Below are 17,834 nucleotides of genomic sequence, written 5' to 3' on the forward strand. Positions count from 1 at the left end.
AACGTTTAATATAATCATTCTTGTGGTTGGTTGTAACTCTAAATTGTTTTCTATTTTTTCCCACTGATTTTTGTTCCTCTGTTTCCTCTTTTCTACTTTTTAAAAATTATTTGAATTTTTTTTGGAATTTGAGTTTAATATACTTATTGGCTTTTTAGAAATACCTTTTGAATATTTTTTAGTGACTGTTCTAGGGACTACAATACACTTCACTAACTTTTTATAGTCTAATTCATGTTAATATTATACCACTTTTTAAAATGAGATACTTTGCTTTTATTCCTCTTCTGCTCTCCTTTATGCTGTAATTGTCAGATGTCAGTTATCTTTATAAATTTGAAACCCCACAGACAATTCTATAAATTTTGCTTTAGACAGACATATATTTTTAAGAAATTAAGAGGAAAATAGTCTTTTCTATTCATTCTAATGGTAACCATTTCTAATACTCTTCTTTGGTTTCTGAAGTTCTAACTTTCCCTGTTGAAGGAGTTTCTTACACTTTTCTTGTAGTATGATTTTGATGGCAGCACATTTTGTTAGATTTTATTATTGAAAAAGTCCTTTATTTCACCTCTTTGAAGGATTTTTCTCTATATATAAAATGCTGATTTCACAAGTTTTTGTTTTGTTTCCTCATCATTCTGAACTTCAGGCTATTGTTTCATTGTCACCCGGTTTCCATGATTTCGATGAGAGTCCTTGGTCTTATGACTGTTTTTCTTTGGCTGCTTTTGAGATAGTATCTTTATCTTCGGTTTTCAACAGTTTGACTACAATGTGCTTAGGTGTGGTTATCATTTTGTGTACATAAGTTGGGATTTGCTGAACTCCTTAAACTTGTAAATTTGTGTCTTTCATAAAACTGGGAGGTTTCTGACCATTATTTCTTCAGATAATTTTCTGCTTTAATTTATCTTTTGTTTCTTTCCTGGGAGTCCAATTACATTACTTAAGATGTTTTCACATTTGCTCCAAAAGTCCCTGAACTCTGTTCCTTTTTCCATTCCTATTTTCTTTGTTTTTCAAATTGGATAAATTCTATTGATCTGTGATCAAGTTCACTGACTCTTTCCTCTGTCATTTCCATTCTATCTCAAAGTCCATCCAGTGAATATTTTTCAGATATTTTAGTTTTCTATTTAATTTTTAAAGTATTTTCTAGTACTCTACTGATTTTTTTTCTCTGTTTATTACAAGCATTATTTTCCTTTACCTCGCTGATCTTAGTTATAGGAGCTGCTTTAATCCTTGTCTGATAATTTTAACATCTAGATCATCTAGAGGCTAGCAGCTATTGGGTATTGTTTTATTTGTTTGTTTCCAATGAAAATAGGTCACATTTTTCTGCCACTTCATATATTCAGTAATTTTGCTTTGTTTTCTGTTTATAGTGCTTTGTGGCGAAGCCTTGGATTCTCTTGTATTCCTCCAAGAGTATTGATGTTCTTGTTTTAGAAAGCAGTTAATTTGATCCAACTCAGTATCACCCTTGCAGTTGGCAGTGATTCAAGTCTTAGTTCAGATTGCTTTTATTCAGCCCCATGCATGTACGGTTCAGGGGTCAGCCAATGTTGTGTAAATTTTTACACACAGTCTGTGGTTTCTCTTCTCTGCCTCTCCATATTCTGGTATTTCCCAGTCAGCCAGAGCAATGTTTAAGCAAATACCTGGGCGCCCTGTGACCTGGTCAAGTTGATACATAAAATTAACTATCACACCATATTAGGCTCGTTGTTATGTTTTGGAAGACACACACTGTTCACGTAAAGAATTCTGGTTTACTCTTCATTAACTTTCATGCAACTTAAAGTTACAAACCATTGACAACAGTTTCTTCTTTCTGCACTGTAGTCCCTCAGATCTACCTATATTTTTAATCCTCCTTTTCCTTAATAGTATTGTCAGATAAAACTTTCTGTGATGATGAAAATGCTCTATATTCTATATCTCCACTATCCAATACAGTTTTGAATTTGCTGCATGTTGCTTTGAACTCTTGACATGTAGCTAGTGTGATAAAGAATTGAATTCTTAATTTTAATTAATTTTATTAAATTTAAGTTTAAACAGTCACATTTGGCTAGTGGCTATTGCATGGACAGTGCTACAGTAGAACATATTTTTGCTTTCTTTGTTGAAATGTATTAGTTATCTGCATGTCCTCTTTGGAAAAATACCTATTCAGGTCTTCTGTCCATTTTTTATTCAGGTTGTTTGGTTTTTGATGTTGAGTGAACTGCTTATATATTTTGGATATTAACCCTTTTGGGTCATATCATTTGCAAATATTTTCTCCCTTTCTGTATATTGTCTTTTCGCTTTGCTGATGGTTTCCTTTGCTGTGCAAAATCTTTTAAGTTTAACTAGGTCCCATTTGTTTATCTTTGCTTTTATTTCCTTTGCTTTAGGAGATGGATCCAAAAAAATATTGCTACAATTTATGTCAAAGAGTACTCTGCCTATGTTTTCCTCTAGGAGTGTTATGGTTTCTGGTCTTACAGTTAGGTCTTTAATCCATTTTGAGCTTATTTTTGTGTATGGTGTTAGGAAGTGTTCTAATTTCATTCTTTTACATGTAACTGTCCAGTTTTCCCAGCACCACTTATTGAAGAGACTGTCTTTTATCCATTGTATATCCTTGTCTCCTCTGTTGTAGATTAATTGACCATACATATGTGAGTTTATTTCTGGGCTCTCTATTCTGTTCCATTGATCTATGTGTCTGTTTTTGTGCCAGTACCATACTGTTTTGATTAGCTTTGTAGTATAGTCTGAAGTCAGGGAGTGTGATTCCTCCAGTTCTATTCTTCTTTCTCAAGACAGTTTTGGACATTTGGGGTCATTTGTGTTTCCATACAAATATTAAGGTTATTTATTCTAGATATGTTAAAAATGCCATTGGTATTTTGATAAGGATTGCAGTGAATCTGTAGATTACTTTGGTGAGTATGGTCATTTTAACAATATTAATTCTTCCAGTCCAAGAACACAATATATCTTTCCATCCGTTTGTGTGTTCTTCAGTTTCTTTCATCAATGTCTTATAGTTTTCAGAGTACAGGTCTTTTACCTCCTCATCCCTAGATATTTTATTCCTTTTGATGCGATGGTAAATGGGATTATTTCCTTAATTTCTCTCCCTGAAATTTTGTTGTTAGTGTATAGAAAAGCAACAGATCTCTGTATATTAATTTTGTATCCTGCAATTTTACCAAATTCACCAATGAACGCTAGTAGTTTTCTGGTGGCATCTTTAGGATTTTCTATGTATAGTATCATGTTATCTGCAAACAGTGACAGTTTTACTTCTTCCTTTGCAATCTGGAGTTCTTTTATTTTGTTTTCTTGTCTGATTTTTGTGGCTAGAGGACATGCAGATAGCCATCAGGAACATGAAAATATGCTCAGTATCACTAATGATCAGGGAAATGCAAATCAAAACCACAATGAGATATCACCCACACCTGTCAGAATAGCTGTTATCAAAGAGAACAAAAATAATAAATGTTGGTGAGGATGTGGAAAAAAGGGAATGCTCGTACACTCTTGGTGGGAAAGTAAATTGGTGCAGCCACTGTGGAAAACAGTATGGAAGTTTCTCAAAAAACTAAAAATAGAACTACCATATGACCCAGCAGTTCCACTCCTGCTTATGTATCTGAAAAAAAAACTAAAACACTAATTCAAAATGATACATGCACCCCACTGTTCATAGGAGCATTATTTACAATTGCAAAGATATAGAAGCAACCTAAGTGTCCATCAACAGATGAAAAGATAAAGAAGATGTGGTACATATATACGATGGAATATTACTCAGCCATAAAAAATAATGAAAATTTGCCATTTGCAGCAACATGGATGGACTTGGAGGGTATTATACTCAGTGAAATAAGTCAGACAAAGACAAATGCTGTATGGTATCATTATATGTGGAATCTAAATAATACAACAAACTAGTGAATATAACAAAAAAGAAACAGACTACCATTTATTGAGAACAAACCTAGTGGTTACCAGTGGGGAGAGGGGGAGAGGGAGGGCAATATTGGGGTAGGGGATTAAGAGGTACAAACTATTATGTACAGATAAGCTGTACAACACAGGGAATATAGCCAATGTTTTATAATAACTATAGATGGAGTATAACCTTTAAAAATTGTGAATCACTATATTGCACGCCTGTAACTTATATAATGTTGTATATCAACTATACTTTGATAAAAAAGTAAATAAATAAAATAAATGTAGCTGAGTAGCAAATTTCTCCAATACAGTTGTCCCTTTGTATCTGAGGGTTTTGCATCCTCAGATTCAACCAACTGTGGATCAAAAATATTTGAAAAAAAATGCCAGAAATTTTCAAACAGTAAAATTTGAATTTACTGCCTGCCAGCAACTATTAACATCATATTTACATTGTATTAAATATTATAATAATCTAGAGATGATTCAAAGTATATGGGAGGAGGTACATAGGTTATATGCAAATACTATGCCATTTTATTTTTTTAATAAATTTATTTATTGTATTTATTTATTTTTGGCTGCGTTGGGTCTGTTGCTGCCTGCGGGCTGTCTCTAGTTGCGGTGAGCAGGGGTTACTCTTCATTGCGGTGCGCGGGCTTCTCATTGTGGTGCCTTCTCTTGTTGCAGAGCACGGGCTCTAGGCAAATGGGCTTCAGTAGTTGTGGCACATGGGCTCAGTAGTTGTGGCTCGCAGGCTTAGTTGCTCCGCAGCCTGTGGGATCTTCCCAGAACAGGGATTGAACCTGTGTCCCCTGCATTGGCAGGCAGATTCTTAAGCACTGTGCCGTCAGGGAAGCCCCCAGTACTATGCCATTTTATATGAGGGACTTGAGCATCCTTGTATTTTATTGTCCACGGAGAGTCCGGGAAACTGAGGGACAGCTGTAATTTGCTTTGATTTATTCAGTTAATTAAGTAATAATTTATAGGGTGACACTATGTGTAAAATTTCATGGTAAGCATGATTTTCACTGTCGTTCTCAGTCTTAGCATCTTTTTTAAAAGATCTTTTTTCTGTTATTTTTTTAATATCTGAACGTTATTGGTCTTCCAACACACACACACAGTCAAAATCCTTTTATCTTTACTGTCATATAAAAAGTAAACTAATGTGTTCTCCTCACAAATAGTCACTGCAGTCATTCCCCTTTTACCAATCTTTCTAATTATGTTAAAATTATTTTATGTCCATATTTTTTTTCCATGGAAACTGTTATTACAAACTAACAGTTGTGCTGCATTTCTGAAGATTTCTGCCCCTCCAGTATTTTCTGGGAAAATTATTTTTAAGCTTGTCAAGAGACTTCCCTCTTAATCTCTGCTAATTTCCTAAGTGTTGATAATTACTGCTGATTGAATTAGGTATTGTTGATCTCTTTTATAGAAATAATAACTATCTTTAATAGTAAGACCTCACAAAGAATGATTTCATATGCTTAATTTTAAACTGTAGATATGACCATTTCACACACTGACTGATGATTTTTACTTAATATATTATAAAATTTTCAATTTATCTCATGATATTTTGATTTTTATCATTTCAGGACCACCAAACAATTTTGAGAGCATGGGCTGTAAAAGATTTTGCTCCAAATTGCCCTTTGTATGTCCAGATCTTAAAGCCTGAAAATAAATTCCATATCAAATTTGCTGGTAAGTTTGGCCTTGAATGAGATCCTTTGAATTGCCTCAAATTCCCATTTTGATTGTAAGAGTTATGTCTCTGAAGTTAGTGGTAACTTATTACATTCATGTTTCTGTAGAACAGAAGAATTTCCTTTTTATCATCTACTTGTTATGAGGATTTATTCACTTTAAAATGTGAATTTTTGTGGTGAATTTTTACTTTTTTATATAATTTGGTGATTTTAGTAACCGAACTTGCTGGATACATTAGTAAGCTTGAATAGATTAGCCGTGATTAGTTGAGTACATAATATAGACACAGGTTTCAAATGTTATATGTACTAATTTATACTTATGTTTACATATAGATAGACAATACTTTGCTATAGATCATTTCATAAATATATAAACTTACCACGGAATAGAATAATATAATATATTCAAGGATTTTAAATAGACTTAATTTGGGGGTGGATTTTGAAAACAATTCAAGAACAAGATACATGTGAATTTTTCATTCAGGCGCTGCTTTTAAAATAATTATCCACAAGACATTATACTTTAAACTGTTAGAAAATTGAACAGTAAAATGGTACTTTATTTTTTTCTTAAGTGCTTCTGTAGGAATTGATTTTGATCCAGGCAGTAATTTATATACTTTTTTTTCAAATATAAGAACCATTTTTATAAAATTTCACCTTAATGGTCTAAACCTTCAAAAATCGTTAAAATGTAAATCATTTTAAGTATGCATTTGCAAAATGTATGTCCTTCAGAAGATGTATTCACATACCTTAAAATGCTTACCTATTAGCATATGATATTTAAAAGAAACATTATAAACACTAAGAAATTTTAAAATAATGATGAGAATCATGAAATTATTGCTATTCAATTTTCTCTGACTCTTATCTTTTAACCTTGCTGCTAATGACATCACTTTTTTCTAAAAAAGTATAGGAAACAACTTAAAGCAATGACTCTCAACTTTGGCAGCATTTTACAATCTGTTTTGAAGATTTTTTTAAAGTACTAACCAAAGATTCTGAGAATTTAAATGGTCTCTGTGAATTTAAATGGTTTAGATGGTGCCAGGGTTTCTTTAAGCCTGTTTCCTAAACCGAAAATTAAAAGTAACAGTACCTCCTTTGTAGACAATCTTTTGAAATTGAATGGAAAAATACATGTAAAGTATTCCATTCTTGGCCAGTTACATTTGTTATTAACATTCAAGAAGTGCCAATTATTTATCTAAAAAAAGTTTGTAACTAAGCTGCCTTATTTTTAATATTATTTAGGAAAAGGAATATTTTTGCGAAATCTTCATACCTCATAATGACTTGCTATGATAAAATTTTTAGGAAGATAGTAATGGCACAGCACTAAAGTTCTTAAAAATATATTAACTTTGAGTGCCAACATTTAAGATTTAGCTCAGCATATTAGTATTTTTGCTCCTATATTTTTCTCTTGTTAAATGACCATAATAATATAATGTCTCTATTCCATTGTTTAGAATTAGCAGTAAGGATTAAATAAATAATATCTGAAACATATTAGGTCTTCAATAAATGAATATTGAATGTGGATCTTAAAACAATATGTCGTTTGGGAAAACAATTTTTACTTTTGAATGTGCTATAACTAAAATTCAGAGCAGATTTTAGTTTTTCTCCCTTTAGCAAGCCATTGATGTGCTCACAACAGACCAAACTCACTGGAATTGTCTATTTTACAAATAAATCATTTTATAAAATGATTTGAATTGATTCTTTCACATTCTTATTTTGCTGTTATTTCGATAAATCCATCAAAATGAACAGTTTTAAAATTCTATCCCAATAGTTTATCTCATTATTTCTCATTTATGGCATCTGCTGAAATTCGTTTTAATAATGTCTGTATTCTTTTATGGCTGAGATTAAAACATCTCAGAGGAACTCTTTTTATAATATGAAAAGATGAAAGCACCCTGGTTTCATTAAAATGTCATAAGAAACAGTTTGGGGTGATGTATGAGACTCTCAAACCAATATAATGTGCTTTATATCTCAGCATGAGGTTAAAAAGATTATGGACTTAACCTTTCAAAAGGCAGTATATCAAGCTGTCATTTCGTTGGTGTGGTAGGTTGTTAAAATAATGGCTTCCAATGAGCCATGCTCCCTGTGTCTGTGTCCTGTTGTGATTCCACGTTGCGGCTTCTTCCATGAGGAGGTGTAATCTATTTCTCCACCCTTTGAGTATGGGTTGTCCTGTCACTTGGCTTTGACCAATGCACTGTGACAAAAGCGGCATTGTGTGACTTTAGAAACTAAGCCTTAAAAGGCCATCCAGCCTTTGCTTGCCTTTCATAGGAACACCACCCAGAGACTGCTTGTGAAGAATCCCGATTTAGTCTTTCCAAGGATGAAAAATCACATGGAAAGTGAGGCTCATCCATCCCTGGCACCCCACCTCCCTAGCTCCCAACTCACCCATCAACCAACCCAAAAATCCATGCTGACCCACAGAATGTTGAGAAATGAAATGATTATTTTAAGCCACTAAATTTTGGAGTCATTTGTTATACAGCAATAGATAATGAATACTGTTTGTAATAAAATAATAATTGCTTTAATCTTAAATCATATTTACTTGGTAATATTATATTTTTGTCCCTGTAGTCTCATGAGTATTAAACAGCATGATTCCAATTATCACAAGATATAAAATATATTTTTATTTCCATTTATTTAATTACTTTCTTCACGTCCTCTAAATTATAGAACTCCTAGCATGACTATCATTGATGTATTTTTTTAAAGTAAATCCACATTTTTAAAATATGAAAGGGAGAACTTCAAAAGTCAACTGATATGTATGGAAAATATTAGAAAGCAAAAACATATGTAGCAACCTAGTAACTATTACTTTATGCAGATATACCATTTATATAATTTATGGATCATTTTCTCCTGAACAAAAAGACTGTAGGCATTCATTAAAGTAAATTATGGAATTGTTACACTATTATTTGAATGAATTATTATAGTATTAATTATAAAAACAATTATTATATGAATTATTATAGTATTAATTATAAATACAATTATTTTCTACATTTTGATCAGATTCACAGAAGAAAAGTCCATATGGACATGATTTCAGCAATAGAAAAGATATGCTCTTACTCATGTCAACAAGAGAGAAAGTTAACATAGTGAGCCTAGAGTTAGAAAGAACAAAATCCTCAGGAAAATAATAGTTACAATAAAAGATTTCTGAATATGAGCCCAAGTATAAATTGTAATGATTCAAGTAAAATAAAAATATCCTTCACAGATAATTTGATTATTTTAATCACAACAATTTTCAAGAAGAAAATAAACACAAATTGGTTCATAGAAAAACAGTATTTATTTTCAGCAGTTTGCCCTTTTTTATAATAAATTTGTCAAAGTGAATAGATATATATTGCAAATTCTGGAATGAGGCTGACCTCAGTCAAATCTTTGTTCTATTATGTAATGACTGCATGATCTCAGGCTTCTTGATCTCTCAAGGTTGAGTTCTTCAATATGTACAGTGAGGGTAATAAGAGAAACTATCCCATAGGGTTGTTATGATTAAAAAAGTTACTCAAAAGAACATCAGCCACTAGTAATTAGTACCTATCAAATTGATGATTGTCATGAATCTTGAATACCTATGTCTCACCCTCCTAATAGTCTGTATTATCTTTGTCTCCAGGAAAAGTAACTGAGGGTTTCCCATGAAGCTTTACAAAGAGCTTATTATAGACATTCAAAGAGCACATAATTTTCAGTTTGCACATGTTTTCCAGAGAACAGAAAAAGAAAGATGTCTCCCTAACTCATTGTATGGGATTATGGCCTTGATACAAAACTCATTAAGCATAGTATGGGAAATGATAATTAGAGACCAATTTAGTTGATTAACATGGTTGAAAAATTATAGAAAATATATTAGCAAAGTAATGTATTTAAAAAATAATGTATCATCCCCAAGTTGGAATTATTCTAGAAGTAGATCATCATTTCAAAGAAGAAAATATTATTATTATTTCAATGGATACAAAAAAGCATTTGAGAGAGAATTCAACATCCCTTCAAAATTTTAAAAACAGAAAAATATAAAATGCTAGGAAGCTACAAGTAAGGAACTTCTTAACCTAAGGCAGGTTATCTACAAAATAACCTAGAGGAAAACAAATATTTAGGGGTCACATATTGAGAGTCTGTCTTTAAGATTATGTACAAACAAGGATGCCTACTAAAACCACTTTTACTCAGCATTGTCCTGGAAATTCTAAGGCATGCGTTAAGACTACAAAAATAAATAAAAGGAATAAGTATTGGAAAAAGAGAAATAAAATTGCCATTATCCACATATCATAAGATATTCTACGAAGAAAATTCAAAAGAATTTTCTTTTTTTCCTAGAATACCTTTTCCTTATGGGAGCTCATCCATTTATTTGATTTCCAAAATTGAGTCTCTCCCTCAAATATCCACTATGAACTCCTGTCTTGTTCCTCTAAATAAATAGTCAGTGTCTCCTGTTAGGTTTCTAATAGCTGTCTCAAAATTAAGATATCTAGAGATAGTTACTGATTTTCCCTGACCTAAAATCTGTTTCACCCCCATTCTTCCCAGCAGCATCTATTAATACTTAGAACTCAAGCCCAAAACCCATGAGTCTTTCATTATTCCATTGTTTGTATCCAATCCATCAAGTGGTATATGGTTCCACTCCCTGAATATCTCAGGCTTATCCACAGACACAACCCTTGTCCATGCCATAATCAGGTTTTACTTAGGCTGTTTCAAAACACTCCCTTTCCTTTTTCTCCTGAGTATTTACAAATTGTATCTATAAACTTATTGCTGCTCTCATATTCCCATCATATTTTCAATAATGAATGTCATTTGTGTATTGTAGGAGACAGTTACATCTTCATACCATCGATGTCAGCCTAAACTCACTGTTTCCTCCTTTCAGTATATGGATGCCAGCATTCTTTCACAGCTTTGTTTTTATTTTTTTATATGTTTTTTTAAATTTATTTTTGGCTGTGTTGGGTCTTCGTTGCTGCGCGTGGGCTTTCTGTAGTTGCGGCGAGGGGGGGCTACTCTTTGTTGTGCTGCGTGGGCCTCTCATTGCGGTGGCTTCTCTTGCGGAGCACGGGCTCTAGGCGCGTGGGCTCAGCAGTTGTGGCGCATGGGCTTAGTTGCCCCACAGCATGTGGGACCTTCCCGGACAAGGGCTCGAACCCGTGTCCCCTGCATTGGCAGGTGGATTCTTAACCACTGCTTCATCAGGGAAGTCCCAACATCATTATTTTTAAATGACTCTAGTGGATTATTTTTTGTCAACCTCTGTAGATGAAAAATTGAATGGTAATATAGCTTTGGTTATGTTAAATCTTTTTTCCTGTGAGAAATAATTTTGTCAATGCACTTCTTTTTTAGAAGTGGGAATTGGTACTGAACATAGGAAGAGGTAATGGCAGTGTTCCCTAGCTATGACTAATAGAAAAATGTGGTTTTATAACATCTTGTACTCTTTGTCAGCCTCTTGTGGGACTAGCAATTCCAGTAAAGCCTCTCCAGGTCAAATATTTGACCTGAAATTACCTGGAAAAAAGATTCGCCTCCACATTGCTGAACTGTTCATAAATTGTCTCTCCTTAGTGACAAAACTGTGATGAAAAAGGCAAAACATTATAGTAGTTCAGTTTTTAGATGTGTTTCTGTAGCCCACGTTTTAATCAGAATAAAACCAAACCCATATCTTTTTCTTCACTGTACATTCCGAAATTCTTTAAAAAAAATACACAAAACAAAACAAAACAAATGGACAAGAAAAATATGTACCTGACTAGGAAAAGAACTCCTTTACTGCAAAGCCTTGAATGAACTTAAAGAATGAACTGTACTCTCCAGTTTGTCACTTGAATGGAAAATCTTTGCTGTTTGTCTCCTAATCAGATAAAATTACTCAGAAGATCTGTGAGAGGGTGAACCCCTATTATCTGAGTAAATTAATTGCTAAATTTAGGTTCCCACTCTATACTCCCCCTGCCAAATAAAGTGTTAGGTCATCTGTGACTATTCAATTCCCTTTTCTTTATCGACTAATTTTCTTTCAACTACTGGGTTCTCTGGAAATTTCCCACTTCATTTTAACAAATATAGGAAGGCATAAAAATCAAATTGATAAATTTTCACCCACAAGTAGGAGTAAAGAATGTAAACATATGTCTGTAAATAAATTTGTAGGAGTGAGGAACATAAAATCAATTTGTAAGTAATTTGTGAATTTTCTATGAATTTTATTTCCCATGCTTCGATGATGATATTTCCTAAGTAACAGATTTGAATTAAAGTTCATGAATGAATGGAAGCATCAGACCACAATAGTAAAGTGCTGAATGAATAAAATTCTTTCTCCTTCACCACTAAAGTGTGCCGAGAAGAATGATTCATGATACTAGAACTATAGGAGTGAGTTCTGGCAACTTAAAAAAAGAAACAAAAAAAGATCTTAATTGCAAAAAAAGTTAAAATGGGCAAAAGGAAATACTTTCTAACAATATCATTGACAATACTCTATAAACATATGTTTTTCTTATAGTATATAGTCATGGATGGCTACCGTTATAAAAACAATATTGTTTAAAATCACATACACACACACACACATACGCACATATTGGAGAAATGATTTGACTAAAAGTTTAGCCATCGGTTTTTACTGGCGCACCAGACACTCCAATGCCTCAATTTTTCCTCCCCAAAAAGAGAGTGGAAAAATATTTCTAAGCAATATAAATATTGGAAATTATCTTAGCTGTTTCTAGATAACATATGTATGCACAAGGCTTGGCTTTTACCAAATGGTGATGTGTGAGTTCTTCATGCTGAATAATTTCTTCATTTCCCATATACACCCACATAGACACCATGTTAAACTTCATTCTTTCAACCTACTTAAAAACATAATGCTTTGAATTCTTATATTTTCAAAGATAAATTACCAAAACTTTGAAAATTCTCCATTTATAGATGGAAATATTTTCTTTTTGATTTTTGTCTTATTGTGAAGATTATCAGAAACCACTTAACATAAGGCCATCTTTAGACCCAGCACAATTTGGAGTTTTTACTTTTTTTTCCCACTATTTTTCACTTTGCAAAAAAATCAAACATACAGTTTTAAAATTATACAATGAAAATGTGTATTACCCCCATTTACATTCAACAGTGAACATTTCCACATTTGTTTCATCTTCTGTGTATTACACACACACAGACACACACACACACAAACACACACATTTTTACATAAGCATGTTTTTCCTAAGAATGACATTCTGCTACATAGCCAAGATAACATTTTCACCCCTAAGAGATGAAAATCAACATTTTATTTTTAATTGCATTTGCTTTTTAAGTTTTTTTGTAGAAGTAATTTTAGATCAACAGAAGAATGGTATATATAGAACAGAGTGCTTCTATGTAGCCTTTCACATAACCCCCTTCCTGGAATGTTAACTTCTTATATAGCCATGGCCCATTTAATCAAAAATTTAAAAATTAACATTGCTGTGGATTATTTTTAACTTAAATGCATTCCTGTATTTTGCTCCTCCTAATAAAATATCAATCTTGTATTTGTTTTTCCTTTCTGTGACTTTTACAAGTTTAAAATATGGGCCAAACCATATTTCCTGCCTTTTCTCTTTGACACTTGATTAATTGCTGCTGACCATTAGGTTTTTAAAGCCATTTTCTTGAGGACCGCTTATAATTTAATTAACTCAAAGCATCTTTATGTTTTTCTCCATTAATTTTCTTATGGTTGTATATTTCTCAAAGATTCATTTTCATGATTCTGGAAACCAGAGAAGCGTGTTTCTTCTTCTGTCTTAGGAAAGTGCCAGACATATTCAATCACAACCCAGGCCTATGATTTTCAGTCTGTAAAGTAGTTTCTTGATATGAATGTTTCATAAAGAAAACCGGTATATCCTCTTTTATTCTTGCTTACTCATTCAAGACATTTTTATTGAGTCCTACTGTGAGCAATAAATTGTTCTAGGCACTAGTGGTATAATGAAGATGAAGATGGAGTAGCTATCTATTCCAATGGCAGATTTTCTAATTTTCTTTATCTCTAACCCTTTAATAACCAGGGAGTGCACCTTTACATTCATTCCAAGAATAGCATTTCAACTGAGCTTTTTCTTTCTACAGAGAACTTCATTTGTAACCTTAGAATTCTCCTCCTCAACCCTTGCCACCCTCCTTATATATCAAAACTCATGATCCCAATTATGTTCTAATTTAGTAAAGTTTTCATGATTTGATATAATATCCCTGTTCCCGGAATAGTTACTTCTGTATTGAAAAGAGTCTCTTAAAACACAATTTTTAACCCCAAAAGAATGAGATCCTAATACTAGGACAGCCAACAAGTGGAGAGAGCAAATATTATAATGGGATGTTTATTTAATCTAACATTGCCTCAAATCATACTGCGTAAGGACATATTGTAAACATGCGCATGTGTGGGTGTTGTGTGTGTGTGCGATTGTGAATTAGGCTTTACTAAAGAATTGGAATGTTGTTGGAGAAGCAATGAGAGGCTAATGAAGGTTTTAGGTAAAGGTGTAAATTTTTAACTAGTTAACAGAGTGACTCCAGGGGAAATATGGAGCGCAGGGAAGAGGACAAAAAGGACCTCATGGGGTGATTATTTAGGAAGTTATTATATTTGTTCAGGTGAGCGATACTGAGAGATTGAAGCTAATGGTCGTTCAGGGTGAGAACGGATTCACGAATCATTTCAGATGTTCTCTAGACTTCATAATAAGTTGACTGTGAGAGCCACAGAAGAGTGAGAAATAATTTTATCTTTGCAACTTTCCATCTCTTGTTTGTGTATTCTCATATTTAATATGAATTATACTATAACAGTTAACGAATCTATTTGTAGTTGCTTAGATGTTCATTTAACTCATATGATTTAAAAACTTAAATGATCTGTTAAGAATGTTGAAAAGTAATACTGTAACTCAGGAGAATGCAAAAATGTATGAAATAGTGAAAAGGAAAATATGCAAAAATGTATGAAATAGTGAAAAGGAAAAAAAAAAAAAAGTACAGTTTTCCACCTGTGTCGGGGAAACCCCAGGTCTTTCCTCCTGTTTCTCTGCTGTGACCTTTACTTCTCACACCAAGCACTTCGCTTCTGACACTTCTGGTCACCAAATGTGTGGTTTTTTTTTTTTTTCCCCACACCAAGCAATTCTGTGCAACACCAGCTGGGTGTCCTACAATTCAACTCAATTCTGACACTGTCTATTCAAAGATAGCATCAGATCCCACAGGTTAAGGGACCAGACCTGCAAAACTCCCCCAGATGATGAGGTAAATAGAGCAAGGCCTGGGAGGGTCCTGAGCACAGGAGCCTCTGTCCCTGTGGATTTGGGGTGCATCAGCCTCCCAGGGTAGATGTGTTCACCAACCTGGAAGCCCTCTAGACCCCTGACTACTGGTATTTTATGGAGATTTCCTCACATAAGCATGACCATTTATTAACTCCACTTCCAGCCCCTCTACCCTCTCTGGAAGATGGGGTTGGAACTGAAAATTCCAAGCTTCTAATCACAACTTGGTCTTTCTGGTGACCAGTCCCATCCTGGAGCCATCCAGAAGCCCACCCAGAGCCACCTCATTAGGACAAAACATGCTCCGAGTACTCTTATCACTTAGGAATTTACAACAGTTTTAAGAGCTCTGTGTCAGCGACTGGGTTGAAGCCAAATATAATAACAAGAGATGTTCTGAGTGCTCTTATCAACCAGGATATTACAATGGTTTCAGGAGTTCTGTGTCAGGAAAACTGGGGATAGAAATCAATATATATCCTTTCTATTATCTCACAAAAAGCTTTCAAATAAGTAAGTAATCTTCCACCATGATGTGGTAACAAGGAATTCTACAGGAGAAGGAGTGACACAGGAAAAGAACACCAGAAATCTAGTTACAGACCCCGTAACTTTTTCTGCATCATTCGTTTTTTCTAGCAGTGTCATTAAAATATGTGTCCGTAGAATGCTACTCTGGAAGTATTGGGAAATGCTTGGTATGAGAGTACTGTATAAAGTAGTAAAAGGATGCACGTGCAGAAATCCAAAAAGGATGGATACATCAGCTAGTATCGGTTTATACAATTACATGAAGCTTTCATGAGGAAATAATATGGCCTGCACACAACATTTAAATAAAAAGACATCCATTACAGTTTTTATTGTAAGAATAGACGTAGAAAGAAGTAAAGTGTCTCATATGAGAACACATACATAAGATATACAAGATGTGGTGTGTATATAAATTATGCACCTATAAGTCATTGTTAGAAATTATATTAAAATGAAGAGTAGTACAGATGAAATAAGCAAGATAGGAAATTCCTTAAAGTAGGGTAACAATTTTATTAATACTATTTATGTACATTAAATTGTATTTTATATGGAAATGTAATACTAGCTAGAAGGTAAGTTTGTTGAAGATGGTTGTTTTTAATTTATTTATGGAGTTTACATTTTCACATTTTTCCCACGAGATCCAAATTATCAAGTGTAATTAATGCCATGAAAAAATTTGCAAATAGTTATATCTAAGCAGGGAAGATGTTAACTTAATTACAACAAGGGGTTATGTTTGTATAGGCTATAATATGTTTGTATAGACCTGAAATATCACTATTATGTGGGTAAAAGATAATGTATGTGAACTTACAGATCTGTGCAATTAGCATATTGTTATATAACCCACAACCAACTCTCATTTAATATATTGATATAATGACAACTTTCATTGGTGCCCAGTTCTCATTTAAACCATCAAGCTATTCTGTGTAGTAAATCATAAGGACTAAATCTGATGAATTAGCCAATACCTAGTTCCTCCTTGAGAATGTTAAATTCACCTTCCAATAAGGAATGAAAAATAAGTCAATTTAAAAAGGGGTAGCTATTTTTAAAACCACCAAGGTGAATGTAATTAGCTGAGATAAGTTATTTCCAAAAAATTTTGGAAGTTTACATGTTTAAAAATAAGAAAAAGAAATCTGTAATATGTTGAAATTGTATATTAGTAATTTTGACAAAATCAGTTTGTTTTTCGATTTGTTATTCATTATTAGGTTTTCAGCTTCTTAAGATTCAGTTTTGTCTGGAACTAAAAAAAGTAAAATAAAAGCTCGATTATCATAAAAGAGGTTTTTGTGAACTTGTGTTATAATAGCCTTAAGATGATTATCTAGTTTAATTCCTAGGTTAAATGGTATGTGTACTTTTATGGTTTTTAATACACAATGCCAATTTGCTCTCCAGAAATGAATAACTTATCATTGCAGGAGTGAGCAATATTCCTTTTAACTTTTGCCCCTTGGCTGAATGAAAAATAATATAAGAACTATATTATTATTATTGTGACAGTTGACATTTATTTAATGCTTACTATATGCAATGACTACTTTTTATAGATTAACTCAATGAATTTTCTTTTTTTAATTAATTTTTTATTGGAGTATAGTGGATTTACAATGTTGTGTTAGTTTCTGCTGTACAGCAAAGGGAATCAGTTCTACACATACATATATCCATTCTTTTTTAGATTCTTTTCCCATATAGGTCATTACAGAGTATTGTAGCTCAATGAATTTTCATCACAACCTTGTTAAGATAGTAGATTAGTTATCTATTGCTGATACTGAGTTAATGACTTCACATCTTCACAGTATAACCAGTAAACACTCATTGTCTCACAGTTTCTGTGGGTCAGGAATTTGGGAGGAGTAATAATCAGGTTATGTGTGATGTTGCAGTAAAGATGTCAGTTGGGGCTACATTATCTGAAGGCTTGACTTGGGCTGGAAGATCTGCATCCAGGGTGGTCCCCTTTTCACTGACATGGTTGGCAAGTTAGTGCTGGCTGTTGGCAGGAGGCCTCAGTTCCTTACCTCTTAGACTTTTCCTTAAGGCAGAAGCCAGAATGTCCTTGCCTTGGCCATCACACTCTGTCATTTCCACAGTATCTTACTGGTCACAAGATCAGTCCTATTCTGTGTAGGTGGGAATGACACAGGATCTAAAGCCT

General features: G+C 33.3%; 1 protein-coding gene across 2 annotated transcripts in view; it reads left to right on the plus strand.

Annotated features, from left to right (window-relative positions):
* The window catches only part of KCNT2 (potassium sodium-activated channel subfamily T member 2), a 369,346-nt gene that overhangs the window by 211,558 nt on the left and 139,954 nt on the right, over window positions 1–17,834 (plus strand). For both annotated transcript variants that reach the window (XM_082654683.1, XM_082654684.1), the window contains exon 13: window positions 5,580–5,688. In XM_082654683.1, coding sequence (XP_082510809.1) covers window positions 5,580–5,688 — 109 coding nt within the window. The remainder of the gene's footprint in view (window positions 1–5,579; window positions 5,689–17,834) is intronic.

The sequence above is a fragment of the Grampus griseus genome, assembly GCF_964374135.1.
Source record: "Grampus griseus genome assembly, chromosome: 1".
Classification (NCBI taxonomy): Eukaryota; Metazoa; Chordata; class Mammalia; order Artiodactyla; family Delphinidae; genus Grampus; species Grampus griseus.